Genomic DNA, 18,239 nt, shown 5'->3' on the forward strand with positions numbered 1-18,239 from the left:
TGCATGTTGTCTCGATTTCTGTTGCTGCTGTAACAGCTTAATTTCCCCTCGGGGATTAATAAAGGAAGTCTAAGTCTAAACCCACACTATCTAAGCGTATTTGAGGCTAAGCGTATCCCATCATGCATTCTGTTCAGGGACTCATGTATCCTGAAATCGCGAGATGTTGAGGAATTTTTTTTTTTTTATTTCAATTAATTAGTACATATAATTTGGTAGTAAAATCACAAAGTGTTGCTCAGTTTATTGGTGCAAAGATAAATATGGAATGTGTAGGTCTATTTTGTACAACATTTGCAACTGTTTTATCACCTGATTCGAAGCACCACAATTTGAAATTTGCGTTTTCTGTTAGATATATAGAGACTACTGAGCAGACGTATAGAAGTTTATTTTAAAATGCAAAGTATTGAAAATGTAATAAATAAAAGCTCTGTAAACACTTGCATTTCTTGCAAGACTATACGTGTTTCCCATTGAGTAATCAAAAGTTCTCCACACACTTGCAGTCTTTACGCCGTCACTTGAACACTTGGGCCAAATAGAGGAAATACGTCATGCAAGTAGACAAGTGGTCAAGAGCAAAGACCGCAAGTGTGTGTATTTGGACAAGGCATTGATCTTCCTATCCTGTCCTCAGTGCATGAACACTCTGATCGCTAACTCCTTTATTGTTCTCTATCCTCTTCTACCCTTTTCATTCCTTTATTTTTACGTATGCCACCAGCAGATACACAATGCGGATCCTCCCATTGTTTGAAATAGGCCACATGACCATAACCGAAACTTAAGCATAAACTAAATAAGTATTGCATTGCAACTGATTTAGTTTTAGTGGGTAAATTTACATTTCATGATTTGTTGTGTAGTGTCTTTGGTGTGTTGGAATAATTTTCAAAAGCGTATTTGATACGAAATATAATTTAAATTTGTGATTCTACGACTATATCCCATTAGTATTTAACTGTTAAACTGTAGCACGCATATAGTACTGTTCATTGTTTCTTTCTTCTAAAGAAATGTTTTATTCATCAAGGATGCATTCAATTAATCAAAAGTGTCAGTAAAGACATTCATAATGTTACAAAATGATAATTATATTTCAAATAAATGCTGTTCTTTTGAACTTGCTATTCATAAAAAAAATGGATCACAGTTTCCACAAAAATCTGCAGCAGCACAACTGTTTTCAACACTGATAATAATCATAAATGTTTCTTGAGCATCAGATCATCATATTATACTGATTTCTGAAGGACCATGTGACACTGAAGACTGGAGTAATGATGCTGAAAATTCAGCTTTGATCACAGGAATAAATTACACTTTACTAGATATTCACAAAGAAAACAGCTATTTTAAATTGAAATAATATTTCAATATTTTTACTGCATTTTTGATCAAATAATGCTGCCTTGGTGAGCAGAAGAGACTCTTCCAAAAATATGAAAGAATTTTCCCACCCCCAAACTTTTGAAACCGAAGTGTACAAAAATACTACAGTATTTTTACAGTAACAGATACATACAATATCCATGTGTGTAAATATTCCAACACACATGCATATCAATTAGTAAACTACAAGTTAATGTTACTCCTTCATTTGTAGGTTACATTCCGCAATACAATAAATGCAAATGATTTTTCTTCAAAGCAATCGATAGGAAAGTTATTTCAATGTTTTAATTTAATTAAATTATTTTTTTTTATTGTTATTTTATTATTATAAAATTTTTTTTTTATGAAACCAGTTCTGAATAAGAATCCAAACCCTAGATTGATAGATTCTTTCCTTAACATTTCTCCTGTGTTTAAGACAAAGTTCCCACACTAAAGTTCCCATGTAGTTGCACGTGTATTTATATGTTGGGATAAATCCGTTTCGAGTGTTCTGGCTATTCCCGTTCCTCCTGTGCTGTTGCATGGCCGTTCTGTAGCAGTTCTTCTTCCCGCATGTCCAGTAGAGTCGTGCTGTTTCTCTTGTCCTTCATTGTGTTGAGTGTTTCTCTTCCATTTATCCTCCATGGAATATCTTCTACTTCCCAATTCTTCCTTTATGACAAATCATAGTGACAAAACAAGATATGATGAGTGTAAAACGATGTATACATATTAGATATTCCATGGGACTCCTGTCAAAATGACATGAAAACACACAACAGAACATCCATTTTTGTTATAACAAACACACAAATACTTCAAATATCAACAGTGCATCTAAACATGCGTCATTTATTTATTCAACATCTATACCTATATGTGGATGGTAGCTTATGCTGCATCTGATATAAAGCCATAATACACTTCAAAACTTCATAAAACAATTCTGTGTTATGTATGTGACTCACAATGATGTTGATAAATTACTCATTCTCTGTCTTCCTTTTTTAATTTGATTTCACTGTAATGTCCATGTGATGAATGTTTTATCGTCTGCTTTCTGTTATTTTTGTCCTGTGTGTGTGGATGCCTTCATCTTAGGTAAAATGCAGGATGGAAATATGGAGAACAACCAGACCAAAGGTAACCTGCTTTCACTTTACCGCTGGTTTGAGCGCTCACCATGATTTTACTCCTCCGTTCACAACGGTTCAGATGTCAGCTCGTCTGTTTGTTCTGCTTCTCGTGTGTGTTTGTCAGGGTTCCTGTCCTCGTCCAATTCTCCAATCATTTTAATGATCGAGTGTATATTTCACCCGTAGTGTAATGGGTTTTTCTCTGGGGTTACAGACAAAAATATCCAGAGGCTTCGATTCATTTCAAGTAACAGTGATAGTTGACAACAGAAATGTATTTCATCTATGTATTTAGCTAGCAGCTGCTTCATATTTTGTAAATGACTTTACTTGCATTAATAAATACTTTGCGTTTAAGTTTTGTTCACAGGATTAGGCATTGTGTGTTCAGTATTGAACTCCCATCAAGTTTCTGATCATTTGCAGGTCTTAAAGTTGAATATATGTAAAAGGTTTAATGTTTTTCAATTCTATAATGCACATATCAGTGAATTAAAAAATTAAATGTATGTAGTACGAGTAACTGACTATGAACTCGGGGGCATTGTATCAATGGATTAAGACAGTTGATGTCTACATATCTTGTTTTTCATGTAACACAGATATAATTGGTGGTGGAGGCATTACTGGTTTATATTGCTTTAAAATGTGGCAAACATTGCACAAGATGCATTAAGTAGTGTAAAACTGCATCTTTTGCCTTAAAGGAAAATTTCACCCAAAAGTAAAAATAAGCAAGGAATCATTCCATGTCATCATTTATTCACCCTTGTGTGATTTCAAAACTGAATGACTTTCTTTCTTCTGCTGAACACAAAAGATGATATTTTGAATAATGTGCCGGTTTCTCATTTCCATTCAGTTACAATGAGTGAGGCGTTCAAGCCTCAAAAAGCACACACAAATGCTATAAAAGTATCCCAAAGGAAGTACATTACAATTTTACATAATTTTTATTGTTTATTTTATTTATTTTTATTGAATTATTTTATTTTTTAGTATTTATGAAACCTGTTCTGAATAAACCAGTTCTGAAAAAGAACCAGTTCTTGACCCCAAACCCTAGATTGATAGACGATTTCCTGAACATTTAACGTCTACGGTTACGTATGTAACCCTCGTTCCCTGAGTAGGGAACGGAGACGTTACGTCGGATGACGACGAATGGGGTTTCGCTTAGAACACCTATCGACTTCGAGTATTACAAAACGAGCCAATGGCAAAGAAATGCCATGGGTCTGCGGAATTTGCATAGCGTATCTCCGCCTTACCTCGTGGGTATAAAAGGAGGACGCCAGCAACATGCAGATATGTTTCTTCGCTGAGGAGCCAAGACTGAGCTCAGGCGATCCCCGCGGTACAGCGGAAAGTGGCAGGCAGACGTAACGTCTCCATTCCCTACTCAGGGAACGAGGGTTACATACGTAACCGTAGACTTTCCCTTTCGTTGTCACTCCGAGTTACGTCGGATGACGACGAATGGGGTTACCAGTCTAATCACGCCACCTTCTCAGCTGTCTTCCAGTGCCCTGCGTAAATCGAGATCCCTGTCAGCCTGGACAAAGGACTCCATTTATCACAGGAATACCAAAGTACACTGGGAAGCATATCCCAAGCTTAGGGGAAGTGTCCAAAAAACACAGGAAAACACTGGGGTGTCCAGCCGCAGGTGGAATATTTCAACCCCAGGGGTGGCAAGGTGGCTTGCCAAGGGAAAGACACATGCTCAGAGAGGCTTACAGTGGAAATACACATGTGGGGGTCGCTCAGAGGAGGGACCGTGCACACGGGAGGCACCTAGCCGACGCACAGGCAATAGACACTGGCGCTGACGTCAGGAGTGCTGGAGGAGCTCAGGGCTTTCAGGAAAGCTCACCTGAGGAAAATATCGCACGTATCCAGTCCGTGGAGTGGAATGGCGAGCAAGCGAAGACACCTGAGCGGGTCCGGTACTAGCTGGTTGAAGCGAGTACGCGAGAGGACACAGGGCTCCACTCGGAGATTATAGAATCTGGCGAATGTGTTAGGTGTCGCCCAGCCTGCAGCTCTGCAGATGTCTGTTAGCGAGGCGCCATGCGCTAGAGCCCAAGAGGACGCCACACTCCGGGTGGAGTGGGCAGTCACACCAAGGGGGCACGGTCGACTTTGCTGCTTGTATGCCAAAGCAATGGTGTCCACTATCCAGTGAGACAACCTCTGCTTGGAGAGAGCCTTTCCCTTCAGCTTCCCACCATAACAGACAAAGAGCTGGTCAGAGGTCCTGAAACACTGCGTTCTGTCTACATAGGCGCGGAGAGCGCGTACTGGACAGAGCAGTGCCAAGGCTGGGTCTGCCTCCTCCGAGGGCAGCGCTTGCAGGTTCACCACCTGGTCCCGAAAGGGAGTGGTAGGAACCTTGGGCACGTATCCAGGCCGGGGTCTCAGGATCACGTGAGAGGAAGCCGGCCCAAATTCCAGGCACGCTTCGTCAACGGAGAATACGTGCAGGTCCCCAACCCTCTTGATGGAGGCCAGTGCAACCAGGAGCGCTGTCTTCATAGACAGGAACTTAAGCTCGACTGATTGCAGGGGCTCAAAGGGAGCATTTTTCAGGGTAGTTAGAACCACTGAGAGGTCCCAAGAGGGAACGAGTGGAGGCGAGGCGGATTTAGTCTCCTCGCTCCTCTCAGGAACCTGGTGACCAGGTCGTGCTTCCCCACCGACTTACCTTCGATGAGGTCATGATGTGCGGCAATGGCGGCAACATAGACCTTCAGGGTGGAGGGAGACAGCCTTCGCTCCAACCCCTGTTGAAGGAAGGAAAGCACAACGCTGATCGAGCATCTCCGGGGGTCTTCTCGGTGAGAAGAGCACCAGTTGACGAAGAGGTTCCACTTCAACGCATAGACGTGTCTCGTGGACGACGCTCTAGTGGAAGTGATGGTAGCCACCACCGCTGGTGGTAGGGTACTCAAACCTGCCTCGTCCCATCCAGGAGCCACACGTGGAGGCTCCAAAGATCGGGACGAGGGTGCCATAGGGTGCCTCATCCCTGAGAAAGAAGGTTCTTCCTCAGAGGGATCGGCCAGGGAGGTGCTGTCGCGAGGAGTACTAGTTCGGGGAACCAGGTCCGGTTGGGCCAGTAAGGGGCAACCAGAATGACCTGCTCCTCGTCCTCCCTGACCTTGCGCAAGGTGTGCGCAAGAAGGCTCACTGGGGGAAACGCATACTTGCGGCCCTGCGGCCAGCTGTGTGCCAGAGCATCCGTGCCGAGCGTGCCCTCGGTCAGGGAATAAAACTGGGCGCAATGGGTCGAGTCATGAGAGGCAAACAGATCTATCTGCGCGTCCCCGAACTGGTCCCAAATCAGCTGAACCGACTGGGGATGGAGTCGCCATTCTCCAGGGAGTGGCCGAAGCCGTGAGAGCTCGTCGGCTGCACAGTTCAGGACTCCGGGAATGAAAATGGCTTGAAGCGACCTCAGATGCTTCTGACTCCATAAGAGGAGGTGGCGGGCGAGTTGCGACATACGGCGCGAGCGTAGACCACCTTGATGGTTGATGTACGCTACTGTGGCGGTATTGTCTGATCGGACTAGTACGTGTTGACCCCAGAGCAACGCCCGGAAGCGGTGCAGGGCAAGGCGTACTGCCAGCAACTCGAGGCAATAGACATGCCATACTGCTCAACACTACATGCGAGAATCACTGAGCTTCAGGAGCAACCTTGCTCAACACCTGGGTGTGATAAATCTCACAGAATTTTTCAGGAGCATTTCTGCTCAACATGAGAGTGTGACAGCATGTCCATTGCGCATGGCGCCCCAGCCCGTGGAGGCATCTGTTGAGACAACAACATGCCGGGAAGCTCGTTCCAGGGGCACTCGGGCCCGTAGAAAACTGAGGTTCGACCACGGGGTGAGTACTGACGGCAGGTCGGAGTAACTGGTACTCGGAGGGTGCCGTGTTGCCATGCCCACCTCGGGACTCGGTCGCGAAGCCAAAGCTGAAGCGGTCTCATATAAAGTAATCTGAGCGACGTACCGCGGCTGCAGATGCCATATGCCCCAGGAGCCTCTGAAAAAACTTCAGTGGAACCGCACTCTTGCGCTTGATAGTCTCAGGCAAGTCAGCAATGGCTGAGTGGAGAAGGCGACCAAGTCCATACCGAGAAAAGAGATCCTCTGCACGGGGCAAAGTTTACTCCTTCCCCAGTTGACCCGAAGGCCCAGACGAGCTAGGTGCCGGAGCACTGGGTCCCTGTATTCGCAAACCTGGTCTCAGGAGTGAGCTTAAGACAGCCAGTCACCGAGATAGTTCAGGATGCGAACCCCGTGTTCCCATGGAGGAACAAGGGATGCCTCAACAATCCCTGTGAAGGCGCGAGGAGACAGGGCTAGCCCGAATGGGAGAACAGCGTACTGATATGCGCGTGCCCTGACAGCAAACCGTAGGTATGGTCTGAGTCGAAGGAGAACGAAGACATAAAAGTAGGCGTCCTTCAGGTTGATCGCTGCAAACCAATCCTGTGGCCGCACACATCCAGAAATGCGTTTGGCCAGGAGCATCTTGAACGGCAGCCTGTGAAGGGAGCGGTTCAGATGCGTAGGTCCAGGATTGGCCGTGACCCACCAGACTTCTCCGGGACAATGAGGTAGGGGCTGTAAACCCGGACCTCATTTCGGCTGGAGGAACAGTCTCAATCGCACCCATCGCCAGTAGGGTAGCAGCCTCCGCTCTCATGATAGGGGCATAGCCACCGACCAAAGTGGAGCAGACTCCCCTGAAGCGGGGAGGAGACCGTGCGAACTGAATCGCAAGCCGAGCCGATGGTTCGCGCGACCCAGCGGAACAGAAGGGAAGCTCTAGGCAGGCTCCCAACTGTACCAGCGGCGTCAAGAACCACAGACGTCCCCCGGGTGGTGCAGCGAAGCGTAATGACCGGCCCAGACGTGGACGGCATAGCGGCCCGGTGTGGGGGCAAGGTCATAACCGCACCCTGACAGAGGAGCCCAGGGAAGGACCAGCGTTCCACGGGGGCCTGCTCTGTCAGGGGTCTGGCGACAGAGGGGGACAGGGGCGAAGCGGTCCGTGGACGGCACGCCGTGTCAACCGCCTCTGGAACAGAGGGGGACGAGGAGAGCACGGCTTGTGGGCGGCGCTCTGTGTTGTCCGAGAACTCTATATGCTCAGAGACGAGAGAGTCAGTTCTTTCTGAATAAGGATTCTTCGCCAGCCCTCCACCGGGGAAAGGAGTGGCCCTGCTACCAACTCCTGGAAGAACTGAGTCTCATCTCTGAGCAGCCCATCTCAAAAGTGCCGCTAACCCGGCGTTTAGCGGGGGGCGGGGCTGGAGAGGGCTGTGGCGTCCCACCTACGGTCTTCCAGAGCCAGGCCCGGGTGAATGGGCAGGGTTGGAACCGTAGGAGGGTGCCTTCGGCGGTGGGCAGACTGAGGGATCTGAGCGGACGGCGGGGCCGTCGGGCAGAATAACCTCAATCTGCTCATGGGCGGTTGAGAACTGTAGGGCAGAAGCACTCAACCGCACCGCCGAAGAGGCCGACTTGGGAGATGGGGGTGTCGAGCAGAAGGGTCCACCCGACATCGTGCACCTCAGACCGGTCAGCCCCAGAATGGTGAACATCACCTGACTCCGAGAGTGTACGGCCACTTTCGTCGCTCGGAGAGCAAGGTCAGTGGCGGCGCGCAGCTCACTGAAGAGCCTCGGGTCAGTCCCGCCCTCCTGCATGTCCATGAGCATCTGGGTCAGGTAGACCAGCAGAACGGTCATGGGATGCAGTGAGGCGGCTGCCTGTCCTGTGGCACTATAGGATTTCGCCACAGATTAGTGTAGACGGAAAGAACTACAGGCTTTGGACGGGTGCTTAGGATTGCGCCGGGAAGCACTCTGAGGACACAGTAGCATGGCAACAGAGCGTTCAACCGGGGGGACCCCAGTGTACCCATGGGCAGCGGCCCCTGAGGGGAGGAAAGGCGGATGAGACCAACGAGCGGACCCGTGATCTCATCATGCACGTCCGGGAGGAAAGATATTGGGGTTTGCCGTGGACGCGGGTCGGCGGCCTCACCCAAAAACCAATCGTCCCGGGAAAGCATGGCCGTCATCTCCGGATCAGACTCAGGCACAACCGTATGCACACCAGAGGGTGGCAGCTGTGACGAGTCGTCATTTCCAGAAGAATCAAGCCCACCTAGTGATGCTGCTACAGACACAGCATCATCCTCTGTAGCTTCAAATGAAAACACACGGGCCACCCCTTTTTTTTTTTTTTGGGGGTAGACTCGTGGAATCATCAGTTCGCTAGCGGGCACCGTCATTAAAGAGGGGGGCTGGGGTCGCGGACAGAGTCGGCGCCTTGTTTCAGACCAACACCCTCAGGTCACCCTGGCCACCAGCCGAAGATCGGGGGGTGGATGAGGGGACTCTCACTCTTGCGAGTTCACCGAGTCTCGACCTATATATGACGCGATGATCACGTTCCCAGAGAGAACATGAGTCATCCACGAGCGCTGTTCAAGCATGATCAAAGCCCAACACACTAGACAGCGCTCGTGCCCATCAGAGTCCGATACCAGTCCGCTGCAACCAGAAATGCACGGGCGAGCCGTCTTTAAAAAGACGTGCCGCGTGCGAGCTCTTTTAAGAGAGGAGAAAAAAACTCTGCGATGTTGAAGCACACAGGGAGACACACACACACTGGCAGATCACTGCACAGATCAGCAGGCACTGTGAGCTGTGTATAAAAGGAGTCCTCCTTTTATACCCACGAGGTAAGGCGGAGATACGCTATGCAAATTCCGCAGACCCATGGCATTTCTTTGCCATTGGCTCGTTTTGTAATACTCAAAGTCGATAGGTGTTCTAAGCGAAACCCCATTCGTCGTCATCCGACGTAACTCGGAGTGACAACGAAAGGGAACCTGTGTTTCAGACAAAAGACAAAAACATCAAGATTTTAAATGTTTAAAAAAAAAAGTTGAATCTTGGTTTATGCGAACATTAAAGGGAACATTCCATTTCATCATTGTTCCAAGTTCAAACATTATGGGAATGTTACTTTTGAATGTTTCTCGGAATGTTCTGAAACAAGTCGTAACATTTAAAAAACTTTAGGCAAGGCAAGTTTGAGAACATTATTAAAAACCAGATGACATTGAGCGAACGTTCTGTAAATGTTACTGACAGAATGTTTGTCTCACAGAAGAAAGAAAGTCATGCAGGTTTGAAGCAAAAGGAGGTTGAGTAATGATTTAAATTTTGGGTGAACTGTCCCTTTAAGATGTTTGTCCCATATAACTTGATACTTCTGTCATCAGATCCCATGAAAAGGTTTTCCAGTCATCTCTCAACCATGTAATGTTACCAGGATTGGGGTTTAATCCACTTCCTGGATAAATGTAAATTTCATTCACCGCCTCACGTTTCCTCTGATCAATGTAGATATTCAAATAACATATTCATTTGGTGGTTTGCTGAATTTGGTTGCAAATCAAAGTAATTGTACTTAACATAAAAGAAGATTACTGGTCCTCTTGAAATGTTGACTTCTATTGGAATTTTAAGTGCACTCGGTGGCTGGTAGCACATAACGGTCATTCATATATTATGTTAACGAATTACTATTTATATACAAACAAACATACAAAACCCAACAGTAGAGTTCACACTGGTTTATTCTTATTTTGTGATTCCCTCACAACGAGGTCCAGCATTGAATATAGTAGTGAGCAAAGGACAGATTACCAACATGTGTTTTCTGTGGTCTTTACAGTGAAAAAGCAAGATGGCGCCGCCGCGATGGAGATGCAGCCCTTGAAAAGCGCAGAGGGAGGAGAAACCGATGAAAAAGAGAAGAAGAAGGCCAACGTCTCCAAGAAAGAGAAATCCGTTCTGCAAGGAAAACTGACAAAGCTGGCTGTGCAAATCGGCAAAGCAGGTGCTCCGTGTTTTCAGGGTGTTTGGAGGATTAGGAGTCTACAGGTTTGGTGTTTTATTACCGCAGTGGAACACTAATGCCTTGTTAAATGTGTTCTGGCCCTCAGGTTTGGTAATGTCTGCCATTACAGTCATCATCCTGGTGCTTTACTTCGCGATCGATAACTTTGTGCTTCAGAAGAGGCCGTGGCTGCCGGAGTGCACTCCAGTCTACATTCAGTATTTTGTCAAATTCTTCATAATTGGTGTTACAGTCCTGGTGGTTGCAGTTCCCGAAGGCCTTCCGCTTGCAGTTACCATCTCTCTGGCCTACTCTGTGAAGGTACATGAAGAATACACCCTGTTTAGGTGTGGACAGACTGATAGCATTAACTACATACTTTTATGATACTGTTCTTTCAGCATTGCTGGCTAAAATTATGGTTTTAGGGTGAGTAAATGATGACAGACGTTTCATTTTCGCAGTTGTGCATTTACCTGCTCTAAATCTGCTTGAGTTTTAGTTAGAGAAGTGTGCAACAGCTCATTTTCATAGCATTAAACAAAATGCTTGTGTCCCAAATACTGCCCTAAACCCTTGGGTCCCAAGTCCTCCTGTTGGTGATGTAATGCAGGATAGTGGACGAGCACAAGAATGAGCACCAGAGCCTCCAAACATCTACATGATATTAAAGGAGTCGTTCACTTCAGAATTAAAATGTCCTGATAATTTACTCTCCCACACGTCATCCAAGATGTTCATGTCTTTCTTTCTTCAGTGGAAAAGAAATGAAGGTTTTTGAGGAAAACACTAAAGGATTTTCTCCATATAGTGACTTCAATGGAGTCCAACGGGTCGAAGGTCCAAATGTGAGTTTCAGTGCAGCTTCAAAGTCTGGACACGTTCCAGCCGAGAAATAAGAGTCTAGACAACTAATCAGTAATTTTCTAACAAAAAATAAAAAAATATATACTTTTAACCACAAATGCTCGTCTTGCACTAGCACTGATGCGCCACACGTAATCTCATTGGAAAGGTCAGGCGGTAAGGTGACGTAGGCGGAAAATGTAGAGTAGTGTGAACAATCTCATTTTCTCATCCAACTTCAAAATCATCCAACATCTTTGTTTTACCTTTTTTTTTTTTTTTATATACATGGCGTTTGACTTAGTCTTTGCACATTGGCTTTGTAAACACTAGGTCGGTAATTACACCTACGTCACGCTTGACCTTTCAACGTGATTACGTAATGTATGAGCATTTGTGGTTAAAAAGTATATAATTATTTATTTTGTTATAAATGTCCGCTGGTTTGTCTAGATCAGACTCTTATTCCTCGGCTGGATCGTGTCGAGACTTTGAAGCTGCACTGAAACTCACATTTGGACCTTTGACCCGTTGGACTCCATTGAAGTCACTATATGGAGAAAATCCTGGAGTGTTTTCCTCAAAAACCTTCATTTCTTTTCAACTTTAGATAGAAAGACATGAACTCCTTGGATGACATGTTGGTGAGTAAATTATCAGGAAATTTTAATTCTGAAGTGAACTAATCCTTTAATACTTTGACATTAAATTAAACTAATGACCTGATTACGCAGAGAGTGATTTTGAGCATCATAGGAACACTTTTAATGCCAACCCTGATCAGAGTATATCCTGTTCACATTCTTGCATCCATCTGAACTGTTTTCTTTTCACTATATATGTCAGGTATTTGTATTTTATTGTTTTTATGGATTCACATATTTACTAGCCAATAATCGGTATTGGCCAATAAAAGCTATTATTTTCACTATCGGCCAATGGCAGATTGTTTAAAAACAGTCGATGATCAGTTTATATCCTGTCAATCAAAAGGGTGCAGAAAAACATGTCAGACTTCAGCTCTTAATGTGTGTGAAAATGTCTCTTCTGTTGAATTTAGCACTGTCGCAGTTAACGTGACAATAATGCATTAACAGTTAAAAAATAGAGACATTAATGCAGGCTTTATTTGACCCAATGAATCACCCATAGTTCAAGCCAGGGTGGCCAGGTCCACGTTTTACCCTACACCAATCATTATTTGTAGCGCGCTTCCCTTCCAATGATGGCAAAGAGCTTTGTGTTCTCTTACTTCTGATAAGAAACAACGTCTCAGCTTTCAAACTCTGTCCTTTTTATCGCAAAATTGAATCAATAAGTGGCGTTTTGATGCTCTTAAATGTGATGAATTGCTGCTGCTCCTCATTTCAAGCGGAAGCACAAGTGTTTTCTTCCACTTTAATGCTTTATAGCACGAAACATGCATGAACACCAAAATGTCCCGTTTATATGGAAGCTTGTTTCCGCCACAGAATAAAAAGTTTTTAAAAAAACATTTTAAAAGTTAAGAGTTTAAAAGAGACTTTTTATCTCACAATTGCGAGTATCTCTCAATTCTAACTTTATTTCTCAGAATTGTATGATATAAGTCGCAATTGCGTGTTATGAAGTCAGTATTGCAAGTTATAAAGTCAGAATTGTGTGATAATAAGTCAGAATTGCGTGTTATGAAGTCAGTATTGCAAGTTATAAAGCCAGAATTACGTGATAAGTCAGAATTGCAAGTTATAAAGTCAGAATTACATGATATTAAGTCAGAATTAAATGATATAAAATCAGAATTACGTGATATTAAGTCGTATTGCAAGTTATTAAGTCAGAATTGCGTGATATAAAGTCCCAATTGCATGTTATGAAGTCAGAATTGCAAGTTATAAAGTCAGAATTATGTGATATTAAGTCAGAATTATGTGATAAAGTCAGAATTACGTGATATTAAGTCAAAATTACACGATGTAAAGTCAGAATTACTGTCATGATCCACACACGGGAAACAGAGTGATCCAATTGCAGTAAGAATTTATTGGGGAAATCCGTAATCATACATCCAGTCCAGGCAATGGTCAAAATCCATAAGGCAATCCAAAACATAAAATACACGAGAAAAAAAACAAGAACAGGCAAGAAACACAGAACTCCGAAGTGGTGTGACGAATAACAAGGACTCCGTAACAAACACTAATCAGGCAGGGTATTTATACACACAGAACTAACAAGGTGAAGGGAAACAGCTGAGTGCAATGAACTGATGAGTGACAGACAGATTGCTGGGAATTGAAGTCAAACGTGAAAGACACCGTGAGAACGAGGACCTCTAGTGACAACCCAGGCAACACAAACCAGACACTGTGACATAACCCCACCTCTACGGAGCGGCTACCAGACGGCCTCTGGGCTGACAGGGGGCTCAGGAAGGACCTCAGGGCATTGCGGGACATAGGAAGTCCTCTTCCTCCGTCTCTGAGAGTGAGAGGGCTCGGGACTGGACGAAGTCAGCGGTGAAGGCCCGGGGCTGGACGGCGCCAGCGGTGAGGGCTCGGGGCTGGACGGCGCCAGCGGTGAGGGCCCGGGGCTGGACGGCGCCAGCGGTGAGGGCTCGGGGCTGGACGGCGCCAGCGGTGAGGGCTCGGGGCTGGACGGCGCCAGCGGTGAGGGCTCGGGGCTGGACGGCGCCAGCGGTGAGGGCTCGGGGCTGGACGGCGCCAGCGGTGGATTGAACTCTGGATTGGACATCACCAGCCCAGGGTCGAGGAGGGACCGAAGTGGAAAGTGGTGCTGGCGCTCACCTCTAGCACCTCCTTTCCTGCGACCTCCACGGGTTCCAGAAAACCTAGCCAGACGGGTTCCCTCAAACGATTGTTCAATCCTGATGGAAGGAGACTCGGAGGATTTGGCCGCAATGATCTCCTCCGTTTGACCGGAGGCACCTCTTCGTTCTTTGAATTCCCCCTCTCGATGGCTGGGGAAGAGCCACGAAAATTCTTGCCGCTGGATCTAGACATGACGGAGTCCTTCTGTCACGATCCACACACGGGAAACAGAGATCCAATTGCAGTAAGAATTTATTGGGGAAATCCGTAATCATACATCCAGTCCAGGCAAGGGTCAAAATCCATAAGGCAATCCAAAACATAAAATACACGAGAAAAAAAACAAGAACAGGCAAGAAACACAGAACTCCGAAGTTGTGTGACGAATAACAAGGACTCCATAACAAACACTAATCAGGCAGGGTATTTATACACACAGAACTAACAAGGTGATGGGAAACAGCTGAGTGCAATGAACTGATGAGTGACAGACAGAATGCTGGGAATTGAAGTCAAACGTGAAAGACACCGTGAGATCGAGGATCTCTAGTGACAACCCAGGGAACACAAACCAGACACTGTGACAATTAAGTGATATTAAGTCAGCATTGCGTGATATAAAGTCACAATTGCATGTTATGAAGTCAGAATCGCATGTTATAAAGTCAGAATTGCAGGTTATAAAGTCAGAATTATGTGATATAAAGTCAGAATTATGTGATATTAAGTCAGAATTACGTGATATAAAGTTAGAATTACGTGATATTAAGTCAGAATTGCGTGATATAAAGTTGCAATTGCGTGATATAAAGTCAGAATTGCAAGTTATAAATTCAGAATTGTGTGATATTAAGTCAGACTTGTGTGATATTAAGTCAGAATTACGTGATATTACAGTTTTTCAATTGTTTACACACAATTTTGAAAACCGGGTTCTTTTTTTCAAAATGTAATCATAATTATCCAAACACCACACTCAATTGGCATAATTCCTAGATTGTTTGCAAAATGACACACTTCTGTCAAAACATACACACTTCAGTCAAAAGATATACACATATTTGTGAAAATGCTATTAGTTCCCTTTCAAGGGAACTCGAGCTGCGTTTGAGGAGCGGTGGGGAAACGCTCTGCGTGATTACGTCATGAAGCATGTGTAAAATCAGTCCAATGGAAGCCCACTACGACATAGGGGACGTCATAGACCAGGAAACTATAAAGCAGCCCTGAAATCAGACCGCGACAGCTTCTGTACCTTCAGCAAGCGCTCTCTGTATATCTGTCCTTGTCTATTTATTGTTGTCTGTCAAGCCCAATATATCTATCATTATTACGGCGAGCAAGCAAGATTATAGACGGTGTGTTGTTCCCTGCCCTTGTTATATTACGGGTGGGGACACACATCAGCTTTGTGTTGCTTGTTTGGGAGTGGAGCATGCCCAGTCAGTCCTCGAGGGGGCTGATTGTGAGCATTGTATGAGTCTATCTATGAAGACGCTCCGCTCTCGCCTATCGTTCTTTGAGGAGAATGGTTTGGTTCGCGCTCCCCGCGCGGGTCCCGCTATTGCCTAGACACAGCGGCGACTCGCATTTTGGGGTCCGCAAACGGATCTGACAGCGTGGGTTGGGACGGGCCCCGCCCTATCTCAGCTTTCACCTGCAGATCCAGTGTGCTGCGATTTCCAGTTCCGAGGAATTGGTATCGTTAGTGTTTTGTTAAGAAAAAGTGAACAAAACAAATAAAAATATTAAGAAAAAGGCAGATGTTTGATTTTTAAATAAATAGGCAGCTCATAACTCTGTTGAATAAGGAGGAGCTTTTTTAAAGGAGGTTTTTCTAATGCTGTTGCTAGTTAAATATTAAATATTTACTGGACAGCTGAACATTATGAGAGTGACAATAAAAAGAGTTTATTAGATGAAATATATCTAAAAAAAAAGGAAAACTCTGTATCTCAACCTCCTCGTCGGGGACTACTGGTTTTTCCCTATCTCCACACTGAGGTGTCGAGATCGTGGAATAAACCGGTTTCTATTTTATGTGTTTAATACCCAAACGTCTAACCAGAGTAATGTTATGGGTATTAAGTATCATGGTATGACAGTGCCTTGGATTATAGAGACGCTTGCGAGCTTTCTCTCTCCCGAGTCGGCGTCATCATTTTTTAACCCCAACGTTACCCACCAGCCATCTTTAATAATAAATAAATTTTATGAGGCAGTACTGGTGGGTAAAGTATTTAAGGACATAGATGAATGTGAGGATGTCAGCATTGACTCTATTCGAGAATATATCCGAGAATATATATATATATATATATATATATATATATATATATATATGTTTATATGTATACGTTTTTCTGATATAAAAATAAAGAAAGATAAAAATGTCTGTTCTTCTGGACGCTCCGCTTTCAAGAAAACTAAACCTTTCAGCGGCATTCCAGAGGTTTCTTCCTCACCAATCTATGTTCCTGAAACTGGCATAGAGTGCAAAAAAAAAAAAAAAGGAGACCTGATGCCGAGGCTATCAGGCTTCTAAGGGTGGTCCCCTCCGGGGTAGGGACGGTTTTGAGAAACCCTCTGGGGTGCGACTCTCTGAGGAGGGTCGCAGCGCTGCCAGTTCGGTTGTTCCCTGCCGGCTCGCCGTTCAGGGCACCGAGGTGTCAGCGTCCCCATACGATCCTCCGAGGAGGGTCGTAGAGCAGTCAGTTCGGTCTCCCTGCCGGTTCGCCGTTTCAGGGTGCCGAGGTGCCTGCTTTTTCCTCCGATCCTCCGAGGAGGGTCGTAGGAACTAAGCTAGTTAGAGGTAGGCAAGATCTAAATAAAAAGAGGACTGTCGTCATCTTTAATAAAGCTCTCTGAGGAGGGTCGCAGCGCTGCCAGTTCGGTTGTTCCGTGCCGGTTCGCCGCTTCAGGGCGCCGAGTTGTCAGCGTCCCCGTGCAATCCTCCGAGGAGGGTTGTAGAATGGTCAGTTCGGTTGTGCCCTGCCGGTTCGCCGCTTCAGGGCACCGAAATGATTGTTCAATCAAATCCAGAGGCCAGTCTCGAGAGACTGGTTCCCTTATCTGAATTTCTGGCAGAGTGGAAACTTCTGCCAAATATTTTCTCTATGGGTCCTGCACATAATAGAAAAGGCTTACAGAATTCAGCTCGGTTCTCGTCTGCCCAGATTTCAGGGGGTCCTCCCTACGGTAGTGGGCTCACAGCAGGCTCTGGTTATGGAGCAGGAAGTACTGACAGTTCTTCAAAAAGGAGCTATAAAAAGGGTTTCTCCTCCCAGCAGAGAGTCAGGGTTTTACATCCGTACTTCATTGTTCCAAAGAAGGATGGAGGGTTGCGTTCTATTCTAGATCTGCGCCATTTAAACAGCAGAGTTCAGAAACTCAAGTTCAGAATGCTTACACTCAAACAGATTGTATCACAGATTCAGTCCGAGGACTGGTTTGTCTCAGTAGACTTGAAGGACGCGTACTTCCAAGTATCTATCCATCCTCATCACAGGAAGTTCCTGAGGTTCGCTTTAAAAACGGGGGCGAAGCATACCAGTATCGGGTTCTTCCATTTGGCCTAGGTTTATCACCCCGCACCTTTACAAAATGCTTGGATGCAGCTCTGGCTCCTTTGAGACTCCAGGGCATTCGCGTATTATATTATATTGACGATTGGTTGATCCTAGCTCAATTTGAGCATATGGCAGTTCGGCATCGAGATGTTGTTCTGTCTCATTTAAAGATGTTGGGGTTGCCACTCAACGCCAGAAGAGTGTGATCCTCCCAGCTCAGAGGACCATTTTTCTAGGTGTAATATGGGTTTATCTAGGCCAGTCACTCACTGTGAAACAGTTTCAGAGTGTGGGTCTCATGTCAGCTGCGTTCAACGTAATTGCTTTGGGCCTTCTGTACATGAGACCCCTGCAGTGGTGGCTCAGGACCAAGGGGTTTTCTCCGAGGGGAAATTCGTTTTCGCATGATCAAGGTCACGCGGCTATGCCTTCGTGCCTCGGTCATGTGGAAGAACCTTGGTTCCTCGCCCAGGCCCAGTGTTGGGGGTTTCTTGTCAACGCATAATGCTATCGACGTATGCTTCCCTCACAAGTCGGGAGTGATCACGAGTGGTCGCTCGGC

At 45.5% G+C, this 18,239-nt stretch overlaps 1 protein-coding gene across 10 annotated transcripts in view; it reads left to right on the top strand.

The window, feature by feature from the left end:
- The window catches only part of atp2b2 (ATPase plasma membrane Ca2+ transporting 2), a 249,752-nt gene that overhangs the window by 170,740 nt on the left and 60,773 nt on the right, over positions 1–18,239 (top strand). For 9 of the 10 annotated variants that reach the window (XM_077202580.1, XM_077202581.1, XM_077202577.1 and 6 more), the window contains 3 exons: positions 2,482–2,523; positions 10,288–10,452; positions 10,559–10,773. In XM_077202580.1, coding sequence (XP_077058695.1) covers positions 2,482–2,523; positions 10,288–10,452; positions 10,559–10,773 — 422 coding nt within the window. The remainder of the gene's footprint in view (positions 1–2,481; positions 2,524–10,287; positions 10,453–10,558; positions 10,774–18,239) is intronic. The other variant, XM_077202582.1, reaches the window with a different exon arrangement.

Source organism: Siphateles boraxobius, unplaced genomic scaffold (assembly GCF_051911475.1).
Source record: "Siphateles boraxobius isolate OS27281-9 unplaced genomic scaffold, OSU_SipBor_1 5, whole genome shotgun sequence".
Lineage (NCBI taxonomy): Eukaryota > Metazoa > Chordata > Actinopteri > Cypriniformes > Leuciscidae > Siphateles > Siphateles boraxobius.